Genomic DNA, 16259 nt, shown 5'->3' on the forward strand with positions numbered 1-16259 from the left:
AACTTAGAAGACGTTTGGCGTCGAAGAAATCAGGGCACCAAGTGCTTCACATTTATAAGAAATAACGCAAAGTCCGTATAGACTTCTTTCTCAGTTCAAAAAGTATTGATGACGAAATTGAACAATGCAAAATTGTACCTTGCATTTTTACAGACCACAATACAATTGAAATTAAAATAAATACCGAAAATGTAGCTCGCGGACCGGGACTATGGATGTTCAATACAAGGTTATTAAACGACACAGAATATGCTTCTCTAATCAAAACATTTTGGTCATCATGGACACATAATAAAACGTCATATGCTAGTTGCAGTGAATGGTGGGAAATGTCAAAAATTAAAATTAGAGCTATCACTTTAGAATATTCCCAGTCAAAAAGCCGCTCCAAAACAAATATTAAAAAACTAGAACAAAAACTCTCGGAATTACTATCTGAAGACCTCACTCCCGAAATAATTGAGAAAATATCAAACATTAAGCAGCTCATAGCGGACTATTATGATTCAAAGTTAGAAGCCCATAAATTACGCTCGAAGGCTAATTTAATTCAGCACAACGAAAAGTCGTCAGACTTCTTTTTTAGTTTAGAGAAACAACGCGGCAAAAATAAACTATGGCATCACATTAAAACAGACTCGGGGGCGATTAAATATGGTATAGTATCGATATTAGAAGAACAAACAAAATACTATAAAAAGCTATTAAATTCTGAAGGCACTGATTCCGTCTCAATGGGCAGACTTATAAACAAATTACCAACAAAACTTTCTGAATCAGATAAAGATAAACTAGAATCAAATTTAAACATAACTGAGCTTGACAACGTTATTAAAACTTTTAAACGTGGGAAATCCCCCGGGGAGGATGGAATCACTGCCGAATGGTACCAATTTTTCTGGGATATTATAAGAGAAGATTTCCTGATGGTAGTTAATGAAATATGTGATAATAAAAAACTTACTGACTCTCAATATAAAGGTATTATATCATTAATTTATAAAAACGGCGATAGAGACTTGCTTAAAAATTGGCGGCCGATAACATTGCTTAACGTTGACTATAAAATAATTTCAAAATGTCTTTCAGAGCGCCTTAAGCCGATGCTTCCAAAACTTATTCACACCGATCAGAAAGGTTATGTAAAAGGCAGGTATATTAGTGAGGCGAACAGATTTATACAAGATGTAATAAAATACGTCGATGAATCTAATGAAGAAGGCATTATAATCTTTCTCGATCAAACCAAAGCCTTCGACCGGGTTGAGTGGTTATGGGTGGAAAAATGCCTGGAAAAATTCAATTTTGGCGAAAATTTTAGGTTATACATCAGAATGATGCTATACGGCTCCAAAGCTGCAATAAAAACCAACGGTTTCATTTCCGAGTTTTTCAGTCTGTCTCGTTCTATTAAGCAGGGTTGCCCGATCGCCCCCCTGATCTATATCCTCCAAGCGGAAGCCATGGCAACTGCGATCCGCCAGGATAACAATATTGAGGGTATTAAACTTCCCTCCCGCAATACTGATAACAGAGAAGCGCGAATCAGCCAATTTGTAGATGATACTCAACTTTTTTGCAGAAATGAAAAATCTCTTCCGCAAATATTTCACAATTTATCGGACTATGAAAAGGCATCCGGATCTAAACTAAATAAATCGAAAACAACCGGTCTGCTTATAGGTAGATTAAAAAAAAACTCACCGAAGTTTAAGGACATATCGTGGACAAAAAACAACGTTAAAACCCTTGGAATTCACCATGGATATAACATTAACCACGATCTTATTTATGATTCTTTCATCGCTAAAATAAAATCTTGTATTAACATTTGGAAATCACGCAACTTAACGCTGCAAGGGAAAGTATTGATAGTAAAAACGTTTGTTATATCTCAGCTTCTTTATGAAATCGAAATAAACGGTATACCGGACAAGTACTCGCAAATGATCGATAAATTATTTCGGATTTTATATGGGAAAATAAACAACCGTTAATAAACAAAACTACTTGTCAATTACAACGCGATCAAGGCGGCTTGAACATGCCAAGTATAACCGTAATTTGCAAGGCATTAAATGTTAAATCTATTTACAGATTAATTCAATCTGAACCACAAAACTGGAACACAATAGGCAAATTTTATCTGCAATCAGAAGATGACAGATACGAAGAAAACTATTTTTTATGTAAATGCTCGTCATTAAAAAACATGAGATTGTCACTCGGAAATAATCCCTTCTATATAAAGGCTATTAGTGACTGGTGTGATTTTGTCCACCTATTGACAAATAATGACTCAAACATGAATACACGGCTGTTCGGAAATCATTTAATAACCTTTCGCAATAATCCGTTATTTTTCTCATCCTTCACAAAGAGTAAATTAATAAATCTCGAACATATCTGGAGTACTGAACAGGAAAAATTTCTAGATGATAAAGATTTATACACGCAATTAAAATACAAACGAAACTGGATATCAGAATGGACCACAATTAAAACGGCAGTTACAAAATGTTTACAAGCCGATAAAGCTAAACATACTACAAACATACAAATAAAAATAGCTGACAACATCCAACTACGCCGAAAAACAGGCAAAGATATAGACTACTACGATTTAAAATTAAAAGACATCCACCAACTTTTAATAGTAAAACTTCAAAGTTAGGAAGTGAACGAAAATGGGATAATATTTTAAATATTTCCCTTCCGTGGACCAAAATTTGGAGTTGTCTATACAAATCAAAAGCGTCATTAAAAGCAAAACAGTTGCAATTCAAAACATTACACCAAACGATATTCACGCAGCAAAAACTTAGCAAAATGAATTATTCAGACGGACTATGTAAAATTTGCAACAGTGAACAAGAAAATTTAACTCATCTGTTCTGGAAATGTAAGCACGCGCAAAACTTTTGGCAGGAAATAATTCCGATTGTCGAAAATATAGCCTTAAACACATTACAAATAGAAATAACAAACCAACTATCAACAGCCTTGCTTGGACTCTTTATTTTTCCAACAAAATGCAAAATAATAAACACTATACTGTTAGAAACAAAGTGGCGTATGTGGAAAAGTAGAAACTGCATAAACTATGAACAGAAATACACAGATATTAAGCTGATGTTACTGGACATTAAACTATCTACTATAGACCAATTAAAATGGTCTGACAATAACCGGTCAGTAGAATTAGTTAAAGAGTACTTTATTATTTGATGTGCATTTTGGCTTTTTTTTTCAGAATGTATGACACTTCAGACACATTAAGGACTGTTGTCATGTGTAAACTTGTATAAGTGTTTACCAGCTTTACTATTAAGCTTTAGCTGTTACTTATTTGTAATTTGTTGATAAACATCCGTTGCCTTATTTTACTCATTTTGCTTTCGAGAGTAAAATAATATCTTATTTCGGATAAGAAAAACAAAATCATACGAGTACAATGTACATTTTTATATTGATCTCAATCATTAAAAAGGCACTTTTGAAGTGCATTGTATCTGCTGCTATGCTTTTACCACTTTTGCTTTCGAAGGTAAAAACATTTCAAACTCAGATTTATTAAACATATGCAATATATAGTACTGCTATTTTAAATATCTAAACATTTTTGTTAAAACTGTAACTTGATAACTGCATGCACTTTGAATATTACTGTTTTTGAATGTTGTAAGGGCCCATGGGGATGGCCCCGACCCCATGGTCCCTATTACGGGGCAAATAAAAGGGGTCCTCGAGACCTCAAAATAAAAATAAAATTCCGCGAGAAGGAATCCTCTGAGGTATTGTGTTGTTCTTGTTCTATTGCTGTTGTTTATGTTGCTTGTTTACATCAGACGGTTATCGTTTACATTCGAACCCATAATGGCTCAAACTCCCAGGGACCGGCGAAAATACTTCGAGTCTCGATAATTTCGAGCCAAGCGGGAATGCTTACCTTCAGTGTTAAGAAATCGGTCCTTAACAGCCAGTTTGAGCCAACGATGTATTCGAGCTAAGCGAGTTTGAGCCAACGGGATTCGACTGTTAACCAATCCACTACATAAAAAATACTTTCCTTTTATACTATAAATATAGATATAACGTCATTATCGATAATAGATATAATACAAAAACGTCTGTCGTCGCTTATTTTTATCAAAGTTAAATGGAAAATGGCGACGATCGACTGGAGTAAGGAGGAGCACCAGAACTACCTTTGTGCAGTTAATGGATTAGCATATGCTTCCGAGCAATTACAAATGTACACATATCAAGGTTTAACACGATTTAAAAACGACATTATGTCACAAATGAAATGGATTCCATACTGTAAAACAGAATGCAGCAACAGCACAGCCTTTGGACCAGAATTTAAAAGGTATTTTCATTATTTGTAATGTTTTTTTGTCATAGATTATAAATTTCTGAAGTGCTATTCTGGATAAAGTAGATCAGTTTAATTCTTGTCGAATCACTGTGACCTTGCCTTGTCACAATGATCGGGTTTCGTTGTTACTCTTAAGAGAGGTAATTAACTGTAAAGGTAATAGGAATAATAAACCGCTGTAGTATTGAAATGAAATAAAAATATCGAATTAAAAAACTTCTTTCATCATGACACCGCAAAGCGGAGCAAACTAATGTGTATTGTTTTTCATCTATTGATCTACATAACTTGAGAATAATAACAGTCAGAGTTGTGAGCTTATCTTGAATAAAAAACTTTGGTTAAAATTTAAAAACAATCACGTATTTTGACAAAGCTATTAAAAATATTATAAAATAAGAGGCATTGGCTAAACTGTATTGATTGTTATATTTGTACAGACATTCGTGTGTATTTGTTAAACAGCTATTTTGTTATGACAAATGGTAATGCCTTTGCAAGCCGATGACGACGCCTGTTTTATTTATACTATTCAAACAACTTGACCTTTCTTTTAGAAAGACACACGAGCGAAATATGAACGCAAAGGTTTATTGTTTAACTAAATGAAACGGTGATAGATTTTAACCTCTATTTGAACATTCTTTTGCAGACTTTTTTCGTGCTTAATTACAAAGGCGTTAACAAGCATTTCAATAAATCAACGAGCTGATGCACAGAGGTATGTATATATACACGAATTGATAAATCAAGGATTTTTTTTTAATTAAGGTGAAAATCAATTCAGCGATGTGTTGAAAATTGCCTCGTATATCATTAGACTATCACTGCTTGTTATATATGAAGATCATAACAACACAAACCTATCTAGCGTGGGACTGCTAGTTTTCACTTTGGATGTGAATTGAAGCTAATGAATGATCTATTTTATGACATTTTTAAGCGATGGTTGCTTTGGTAGCACATGTATGCAAGTAATGCATACAAATGTGTTTAGTATCCTTGTCTTATATGTGGACAAGTATTTGTAATTAATAATTTAATTGTTGGTGTACATTAGAGGGACAGACCTTTTTATCGTTATTTAACAATTACCTTGTGTAAAGGGACAAAGATAAAACCTAACAGATCGTCGCCAAATGACAACGAACAAGAGATAACATGTGCCATGAACAATCGTTATCTGTAATTTGTATCCTTAGGTCAAACACAATTCTTTAGTTTAATTACTAGGTGTTTTGGCACACACTTTTTCATCAAGTTTCTATGAATTTCGATTTTATTTCTTTGGAGGTGTGAGTCAGTTCTTGATGACCTTGTAAGAAGAGAATTACAACGTGTAAGAAATCAATATATAGGACACAACTCCAGATGTAAACTTTCAAATTACCAAATGACGGATCTATTTAATACAATTGCTAACGATGTTTCCAAGCACGTGTTGCCTAAAGACTCTCGAAGAAATTAAGTCAAAAAGGGATTCAAATAGTTGCATTATTAACATTAGCAAACCGATAAACATAATTTCAGTTATTTTAATTTTCGTGGTAGTTCTGGTGTTAAACAAAGAAAATTATTATAGATTTATGATCGTGTTCTGTTTTCCTCCAACTTTAATGGTCACACATCTTGTTTCGACTTTTGTATTATTTGGTGTTCAAAAACACATTATATAACCCAAAGTCCGGGTTCAAGAGATCTTTTTATTGTTTTCTACTGGGGTTTGTCCTGGTAAGATGCAGTATATTATGATCACGCTATCTCGGTCCTGCTAAGTTAAGAACACCTTTTATTACATAACATAAGCTAACCGGAGAAATGAATAGGCAAAGTATACTAGGAGGTTTGCCAGACAAATTTTAATGAAAGGTGAGGTAAATGTTTGTGCTTTTGCGAAACGATTAATCCTTCAGTGAGCTCTTCTGTGAGTACCAATTAAGTATTTTCAAATAAACTAATAATGATGAACATTCTATCTTTTAAATATTTATGTGAACTTTGTGTCTTATGGAAGCTTATTGTTTCTTTGGCTCTTGCAATTGGACCTTGTGTGTGTCGTTATCTAAATATGAAACAAATCATGATTAAATCGTATGGCTTTGGCGATTTTTATTGGATTTAACGCCGTCACTTGACTTACGATAAGTAGCGGTGTTGACTCCTAGGCGGAGCCTAAAACATGCATTGACTTGCGCGAATCGTCTCACGTGCAAATCGCTTGGGTACGAAACTGTTACGTCATAAATTCAACTTCCGATGTAAACAAAAATGGCGTCGGGCGAGAGATTTGCTTGCCTGAAAGAGGAGCATAGGTAGCAAATATTAATATACAAGGATGCTGCGAATGCCAAACGGGGTGCCAAAACTGCAGCAGCATGCTTTAAAGACTACTTGCGTAGTAAAATGTGCCAAACGTATTTGAAGAGCTGTCCTCAGAAGATTTCAACCACATGATCAGTGACTTTTATTTAGAAGCAAGGAACAAGAATGGTGAACTGTAAAAGAAGTCAACGCACATAGCATACAGGCACCTCAAATAATGTGTTACAGTCTGTAGCTAAAGAACTCAAGAGACAGGGCATGTCAGCCATGAAGTATAACAAAGCAATCACAGACGACGACTTACAGCGGTGTGTGAGTTTGCTACCAGCCATGATTCTGCTAAACATTTACAGTATAAGGTTGTTGTTTTTGTTGTTTTTTCGCATTGTGTGATTGACCACTTTAAAAAGATGACAATACTTGAAGTGATTAAATTTAAACTATGGCAGTTTGCTAAAACATTACAAGACACATTCTTTTGCAAAGTCAATAGTCAGGATAATTAAATTCCCTATTCTAATGAAACTAAATTATCAGAAGTGTTCTATTTATTTAACTGTATGTCCATTAGCAATTTGCTAAAGATACATTCATATTTGGAATCTTATTGAAGTTGTTCTTAAACATAATGCTATACTTTGGAAGAAAAGGGCGGGATAATCTTGAAGGGTTGAGACAGACAAATTTTGCAGTGACCAGGAATGATAATGGAATCATGTATGTTCACCTGACAAGAGCTTTCAGAGGAAAAACCACCAGGACGACACCCAAAAATCATCTGATGGACTCATGTTTGAAATAAAAGGTACTCCTGCTGTAATTCTAACACTAGATAAAAATAATACTCATAAATGCCAGATATGATTTTTACTTGATTTATCAATTTTCATATAAGCAAATCACAATTGGGAATTATATTATAGGGAATGTCAAGGTGTTTAGTAAAATTTAAGTTCCATAAGTAAAAATGCATTCTGTCTGTGTGTATTATTCTTACTTTTTTGATTCAAAACAAGTTTTATCAACTTTTAGACAGTGAAATATGTCCATTGAAGTCATTCGTCAAATACATGCGGCGTCTCGACCCAGTATGTCAAGCATATTTCCAAGTTCAAAGTTCCAAGCTCCGTGGAATCTACTTCAGTATCCGCAAGGGCTATAACCCCTGAAACTTTTATATAAAGCAATGTTCTAGTACAAGTAAGGAGTCATCGGTTCTGCACATTAAGGGCTGGAACTATGGCATGCGATTTGAAAGGAGGCCATTGGACTTGATTGGGCTCATCGCTTCTGTATTCAATATATGTTAAACAAAACCATACCAAATTGAAAGTTTGGTAAACATTCCGTAAAAGTCATCCAGTTTGTCATGCAAGAGACAAAACAATAAAGCTGATATGCCATGTGTAAATTAACGAAACTTACGACTATTGACCTGTTTCGATGTCACTTGCCTTGTCTGCTCTGCGCAGTTTTTTACCTTTGATGCAGTTAGACCTTATTTTGATTTCCCATGTTGTCCGGTTTTGTTTTTTTCGTTTTCGTTTACTTTTAACGTTATCCTTATTACACACAATTTGGTTATTAAAGAGTCACGAAAGATCATAGTGCAGCACTATGTACGTCACGAATCAATTTCAACACAAACGGCCTTCTTAGAAGTGTTTGTTTTATAAAGTTTTTACCGTATTACGGTATACAGTCTTGAGCATCAATGATGCCGTACCTGAATGTATCTAGAGACAAAAAGATATACTTAACTTACCCAGAAGTATAGAATTTCCTCTTATATATTAGATCAATGTCTATAGAACGAAGACGTACTTTTTGATATAATATTGTTATTGACTAGACCTTTTCTCGATATTGATTATTATCCCCGCTGTAAATCAGACTTGATGGTATCTATCGAACAAAAACTCGTTTGTTTAATTATGTTATGCGTTTCTGTGATGTTTATAATGCAGGTGTAAATAATATAGATTATGTTGCCTTTTAAATGACGTGTGAATGAGCACCATTGGTGATTTTATATTGTTTTGTATCGAATCGTCATGTCGGTTATACGCCTGACTTCGTATGTATGAACCTAACTGATGATGTAGCTATGTTGTTATCTTAATATGTAAAAAACCGACTTCTTATTATAACTTAACTGGAATCCCAACTCATCACTGGTTTTCCAAGAAAATTTCCAAGACAAAATAATTCATTGAAACAAAACGCCGCTTCTCTAATTTGATTGCAACACTATAACCTGGCCGTATAGGTTTGATTACCAACATGCCGTACTTACATTACTGGGAGGATTTACCAACTAGAAAAAACTTTGGACATATTTCGTTGGAATTGTCTGATGGGACGTACATTAGTTTTTGGCCTGACATTGAACATTACAGAGAAACACGCGAGGGCGATAGATGGTTTGGAATCAAAGGGAAATGGTACGACTCTCTTAAAGAGGAAGTTGAACGAAATCTTACCACAGAACAAAAGAAATGCGTGGACGAACACCAAATAAACTGCTCTACCCCACGACAACACTGCCTCTTTTTGGATTAAATGAAATTGCCATCAAAGAGTGGTTTGAGAAGTTTAAGGTAGCTGACCCACAGTGGACCCTTCTTACAAAGAGTTGCAGCAATGTCATATACAAGGCTTTATGCAAAGGGTCTCACTTGTTTGATAAAACGCAAATAGTGGAAGGATTTATAACGACGCCAAAATCTGTGTTTGAGTTAGTGACAGACGGATATCTCCAAGGTCGTAGGGCGGTTGTTCGATTTGGTTCTAAAGTCAAACAAAAATGAGTTCACCTGGCGCAAATCTTTCTGGTGAACCTTAATAAATATAGTGTTGGCTTTGCTGTTGTTTTCTTATACTAAAAAGCAGTTGTGTGCAAACTGCATGGCGCCCGTCATATTCCCTACGCTTACAGTGTTCAGTTATTCTAGTGACTAAATATAACTCGTGCGTTTACCTGGTGACCTAGAATACCTCTGACTGCTACAGTTTGGATACATCTTATTCCGTATAACACATGTTTTTTCTCTTCTATTATTAACTAAAAGAGCAAGCATTGTGCAGAAGAATAATATAAGAAGATAATTTTGATTGGTAAATAAGAAGCATTTGTATATATGAGATGTTATACGAATAATTGTAACCAAACATCATGGTAATTATGTGATTTATGCTGTTGAAGTTTAGTTTAGCCTGAGTTCTACCACAAAGAATATTAAATTTGTAAAATTCACTTCAGATTGTGTTTCTTCATTGTAAAATATCTTATATTGTATGTAAAGTGTTTGGATAAGCACACTTTATTGTCCTTTAATGTTATTAATGAAGGTCGTTATGTTTGCGATTGTGTTATATTAGTGACCATGTACAATAAATAGCAACACATAGATCTAATAAGTATTAGTCGTTGTTTTATATATGCTTCAAATGCGCTCTAAAGTTGTACAAATAAAATGTAAAAATGAGAAACTTAATAATGTTATAATGATATAATCATTCGACAACAAAGAAATGGTCCAGAAAAAAAACCATAAACATATTATACTTTTAACTTCTTTTACATATAAATAGCAGACGCTTGGAAAAGCAATCCGCCAATCAAACTTAAAGGACGTCAACACCAATCATTTTCAGGACCAAACATACTAAGGGTAACTTTTAAATGTTTACTCATATACTTCTAAACCTATTTTTCTTCATTATATTTGATGTCTACTTTGCAATATTTCGACTTCTAAAAGCTGTTGATGTTGTTGATCTTGTTTGGTGGTATGTTTGCATTCGAACTTTCGAAACCTACCAGGCAGACGGCGGGAAACAGAGCATTGATATGTCCTCATCAGTTGACGAAGTCTAACAATCAAACGTAAGGAACGTGTTTTAACATAGACTGATAACATGTTTGCTTAAGTGCAATCATTACAAGATATCTGGTTGAGTTCTGAAAGTGGGGTGAATTCTGCGTGGAGCTTGTTTCGTGATATCTGGGCGAGTTCTGAAAATGGAGTGAACGCTGCGTGGAGCTTGTTTCGTGGTATCTGGCCTAGAACTGAAAGGGGAAAGAACGCCGCATGAAATGGGTACGAAATTTGCGTGGAGCTTACTGAAGTTATATTTGACTAAAAACGTAAACACACGTTTTGTATATTATGCATTAGAATAACTGCCTGACGCTTGGTTTGAAATGGCCTCATGCGGAAGGTCACGGGGTCAATCTAAAACTGCGTTATACATCAATACGTTAGATTTGGAATCATGCGCTCCTAGCCTGACGCTCGGCATCTAATGGTTGAACTGACAACGTTCTCAGTAATGTTAAAAATCCAGAGTAGTGCTTTACATAGGGTATGTTGCAGAACCAATTGTTCTTTTCGAAAAAACAACGGTGTCGCAACCGGGTGTTATTGTACTTTACTCTGTTTGTTTATCTCTGCCGATATATATATAATATATATGTGGTATTGAGGTGTAACCAAAATGCAGGCAATGAGAGTTGTTGTATAAAATATTTTTAATACTGTTTACTCTGGTCCATGCAGTTGTTGTTTTGTTTCAGTCCATTTCACGATTACATCTGATAAGCCTCTTTACTCTATGGCAAAACGTTATTGTTTCCATTTTTATTGTTGTTGTTGTTGTTGTTTGTTATTACAATTTCGTATGAATCACATTTTCATTCTATTGTATGTTGAAAAAAAAACAAGTTGCAAACTTTCATTTGGATTAAGCAAATAAGTTAAGCCGGCTTTCTGCGAATATTAATTATCATAATCTTCGAGCCAATATATTACGCGCCAGGTAGGAGCAAACTTTTTACTCGAACGGTAAATTCTTGAAGCTAATGATCGTGTTAAAATCTGGCAGGAATTCCGCGTAAATTTCCCACATTTACTCGAGCGCCTATGGATTGTCCGTTCGAATGATGTAAAACAGACCTACTCATGCATCGCGTGATCGTAAATATATGCGCGGGAAAGATGAAGCTTGAAACTATATTTACTATGGAATTGCGTTTTGCTTTGAAAAGGTGTTCTTTTTATTGGTAAAAGCGCACAGAAAATTATAAGATGTTACTGGTTGGAGATTAACGAGTTGGCAGAAATATTTGGGGATATTAGAGAATATGTGTTTGAAAAAAACTGAAAAATAAGAAAAAGGAGTTTGATTGGATTGTAATTAAATAAATGAAAATGGTTTAGGATGCACATTATACGTTGATGTCCAAAAAATACTTTTTATTGCATTGGAGTACATAAACCATCAAAACTAAACAATTGGAATATGATTTGTGTACAGCTAGAATAGTATTAGCGATAATTTGGCGCGTTTTTAACATGGGAATTTATGGCCACGTAGCTATTAATTAAAAAAACACAAAACATATAGCTTTTTTTCATCTGTATACAACTCATATAGGTTGTTTTCGTTCTGGTCATAAAAGTCAATGAGTTAAACATAATGATCCAAAAAATGCGTCAACCTTTATAGCGCTCCTTTTAACTTTAGTATGCACCTTAAAACTAAATGTTCAGATTTTCGTTGGAAGGACCAAGCATTATGCATTGGAAATTGCATTCCAAACAGTCACTAACTTCATGATGTTTTTTGCATCTCTTCAATAATAAATGGAGCTTGTCAAATATAAGAGGCACATAATTAACAACCTGAATCTGGAATGCTTTGTAGGTTTGGCACAACAAACAAAGTGATCTGCATTTTCACATGGATTTAACCTAGTTGATATATCACTAATTCGAAATAGAGTAGTGATATGTATAATGGTGTCAGCATAAGTGTTGATTGTTCGTTATTGTAAGAGAAAGTATGATGGATAAGAGTATGTAATGAAAAATGGGCCAAAGAATCGCAAGACGTCACGCCGATCGCGGAGTTACTTTGTACAACCATCAAAATTACGTCGACGCTCTCGTCGAATTCGAAAACGCTTATAAACGTTTGTCAAAGAATGAAGACGTCTTCGCAGTTTTAAATTATATGTGTTTGGTTTATATGGAGTTGGGACGATATCATGACGTCCTGTTTTGTGCCAAAAAGCAGTCCATGGTCAGTGAACAGTTGCAGTCCTGTATGTTACAAGCGGAAGCGACGTTTAACATGGCGAGAGCGTATGAACGTCTAGGGGAGTACCGTACGTCGATAGCGTTGTGTAACCGTTGTTTCAATACCGGAAATCCACCTGATATATCACCGCTAGCCGGATACACGCATTTGTGTTTAGCAAACAATTACTTCGGATTAAGTGACGTCAAAAAGTGTTTAAAACATTACGACATATCGTCTCACGTTGCACGGATTCTTTGTGACGCCGTTTTAGAATGCCGTGTGTACATGGGACTTGGTCAAATGTTTATGGCTCTGCAAGACAATGTGACGTCTTTGCAAAATTACGTACGGGCGTCAGAAATAGCGCGTCAGTTTACGAAAGATCATCCGTGTGCCAAATATCAACGTCGTGTATCGGTGGAGATGGCGGTTGTATGCAGCCGGCTAGGAAGACTGGGAGAGGCGCTGGAAATGTGTGAGGTATGGGTACCAACATTAAGCAGACTTAGACCAGTCAATGTAAATCATGCTAAGGTTCTTTATTATATTATTAATTCTTCGTAGAGATAAAGCTGGGCTATATATTATTACATTTTACGATCATGATAACATAACCAGAGCCTTGTTTTAGAACTGTGCTAAATCAATCTGAATTAAAGAGGTTTATTTATATTCGACAAGTTTGAAATTGACAGGAATTGCACTAAAACTAATATTATCATATGCGTGAACGAAATAATTTCATCAAAATACGAAATAAGTGCACACTTGAAGTTAAGAAAATAAAAATAACATAAATAACACAATACTTATGGAAGCCCATTCAATAATGCTCGTACAGCTTAAAATCGTCATTTTTAAGGCATAACTTTGTTTTTGGCGTAAACTGCGTTTCAATTTAAAAAACGTAAGGACATTGATCGCATACTTTCTGCCCGTAATTTTACGGGTGTATCTGTGAACTCAGCAGCGTAATGTTTACAATTAAGACATTTTAATGAAACGAGCCCTGGGAGTGTAATGACTGTTAAAGTCCAGTGACCCTGTGGCTGAAAAGGCAAATAAAGGAAAAAATAGAACAAATTAATTTTGCGCAAGAAATATTCAAAGAATTCCTATTCCTATTACCATTGACATTATGATTAAAAATAGCTGATGGGTTTTCAGATGCCTCTCGCTTAAGAACATATCCTCATTAAACGATACATGATTTATAGAAGTGGTTACGATAATGGTTTTTCAAGGCTTTGGAGGATGTTGCTTACTTATTTGTGTTTTCTCTAGCGGCTGATGGGTTTTAATTAGCATTGAAAAATAAAAACACACAGCGGTTCATTTATTTGCTTACAACTAACAAAATGCACGTATAAAATCATATGTATGTACAAGTTTATACAAATACAGTTAAGCTCGATTCTGAAGAAAAGCTGATATAATCACTTTAACGGTAATGTTTATCGAACATATTACAAGATTCTGAATATTAAACGCATCTGGCTTTGGCAGTCTTTTTCTACTCACTATTTTTCTAAAATCGCTTTATTTCTTCTTAATCCATGCTTTATGTTCAAAGGATTACGCTTACATTACTAAGAAATGTTGAACAATCAATTATGTGAAGAGAGTTTTTTTGTTACTGTATTGATTCATTCCTTTAATCTGCATTGAACGCAGCGATATTGGCTTCGTATTTTGAGAGTATTTTTTTCTCTTACCGAGTGAATTAAAAATAGAAAACAGTGGATTTTTTTCTAAAACGGATTTATTTCGGACTACATGCGCATTAATGCATTAAAGCGCATACTTTGGCACCAAAGCCGCATGTTTTTGCATTAAAAGCGCAGTTCTTTTCCACATTTTGAGCGCATTTTTGCGCTTAAGCCGCATGTTTTTGAATAAAAAGCGCATTTTTTCTGCATTTTAACCGCATTTTGGTAAAAACCGAAGGGTCGGCAGTTTCAACAATATTTGACAAAAGGGCCGCAGTTGCTTCATTCTTCCAAAAAACGTTCATACTGTTATAAAAAATGTATGGTTATGCTTGAATTTAAAACAGTATACATATTCGAATGTCTTTCAAATTTTGGCTGTTATTGCTAAATTGCTAATCGAATTATATCGATAAAATGTGACACTATTTTGACACCTTTTTGGAAAAAAATTTGTTTACCAAAACGAAATCGGCGAAAGAGTTTCTTTAACTTTAAAATAGAAAAATGTTTTTAACGATCTCGATTTATTTCAGGAGGCTATGAAGCAAGCTCTTGCCCACGGGGACAGGTTGGTCCAAGCCAGATGCCTGCTGAACTTTGCTGATATTCACAGAGATCGACAGAACTACTTGGTCAGTAAACAACAAATGCATTAATCGACGATAATTGAACATGAAACACAAATCAATACGCAAAAATATACTGCTTTTGTTTCGTAATTCAAGTATTTAAATACAAAAATATTTGCTTCAAACGCTTATTAATCGATTGGCCAAGGAGGCCAAAGACGATCGTACTGCATAGGTATCCTATATGACTTGTACTTATTTTTTTGTCGCGAAACATATTGATAGCATGACTGACATGAAACACAGCTTTTACTATTTTGATTGTGGACGACTCCGCTGCAATCGAAGCACCACGGTCATTTTTTTACCGAAAACAACCTCGGAAGTATAATGACGGTTTACTATGTCAGATTTGTTTTACATTTAAAAACGATGCAATTAGATCGCGTAGTAATTTAAATTTAGCAGCTAAGACTAGGGACTTTATGCAATTATAATACAATTCACTGGGAATCAATCAGAACCTGGAAATGAATATTACACGTTAAAGCACTACAACTAATAAACACTATTATTTTAATTTTACGAACTATTGCTCGTGCAAACATCCGAGGTTCGTCGTTTGACGAAGGTGCACGAGGTGTCCCGTTCGGACTCCGCTACCCCCGTCGCTGACGACTGTATAGTGGTTTTAGTTGTGTGAGGTCGATCGTAACACAATCAGCTATTAGCGAAGGTATTCCTTTTATTAGAAAAAGAGCTACAAAATAGACGGATATACAATTCTCGTAAGACCTCTTGTGTATATTTTACCAGTTTAAACATGCCTCTTTCTTACAATAGATGTTCGGTGTTAGATAGGTTTGAAAGTTGAAAACATACGAATGCGCTCCAATAAACAATAGGATACATCTGTTTCTTTTTACAAATATTTTGAGAAGGGTTTAATGGATAACATACAAGGGTTTTAAAATGAGAGGCTTTCGTATATTCTTCTGAGAAGAAAAGCATAAATGAAAATGCATAATCTCTAGTATAGAAATCTAGGTTGTAACAGTCAAGTTCAATAATTGAAGTATAATTAAAAACATTAGCACAGTTGGTTGGAAATAGACAGAAGTATGTGCACTCCTTGAAATCCGACAAAAGAGGGTTGTTCAAAAAGTTTGGAAAACTGTTATTTATCAA

The 16259-nt window shown here is 34.8% G+C and overlaps 1 protein-coding gene across 1 annotated transcript; it reads left to right on the plus strand.

Annotated features, from left to right (window-relative positions):
- Positions 1–12273: 12273 nt before the first annotated feature.
- On the plus strand, positions 12274–15158 carry LOC128237880 (43 kDa receptor-associated protein of the synapse-like). Its single transcript, XM_052953458.1, has 2 exons — positions 12274–13270; positions 15036–15158. The coding sequence occupies exons 1-2, from the start codon at positions 12578–12580 to the stop codon at positions 15156–15158; spliced, it is 816 nt and encodes a 271-aa protein (XP_052809418.1). The 5' UTR covers positions 12274–12577.
- The last annotated feature ends 1101 nt before the right edge of the window (positions 15159–16259 follow it).

This window comes from Mya arenaria, chromosome 6, assembly GCF_026914265.1.
Source record: "Mya arenaria isolate MELC-2E11 chromosome 6, ASM2691426v1".
NCBI classification, from domain to species: domain Eukaryota; kingdom Metazoa; phylum Mollusca; class Bivalvia; order Myida; family Myidae; genus Mya; species Mya arenaria.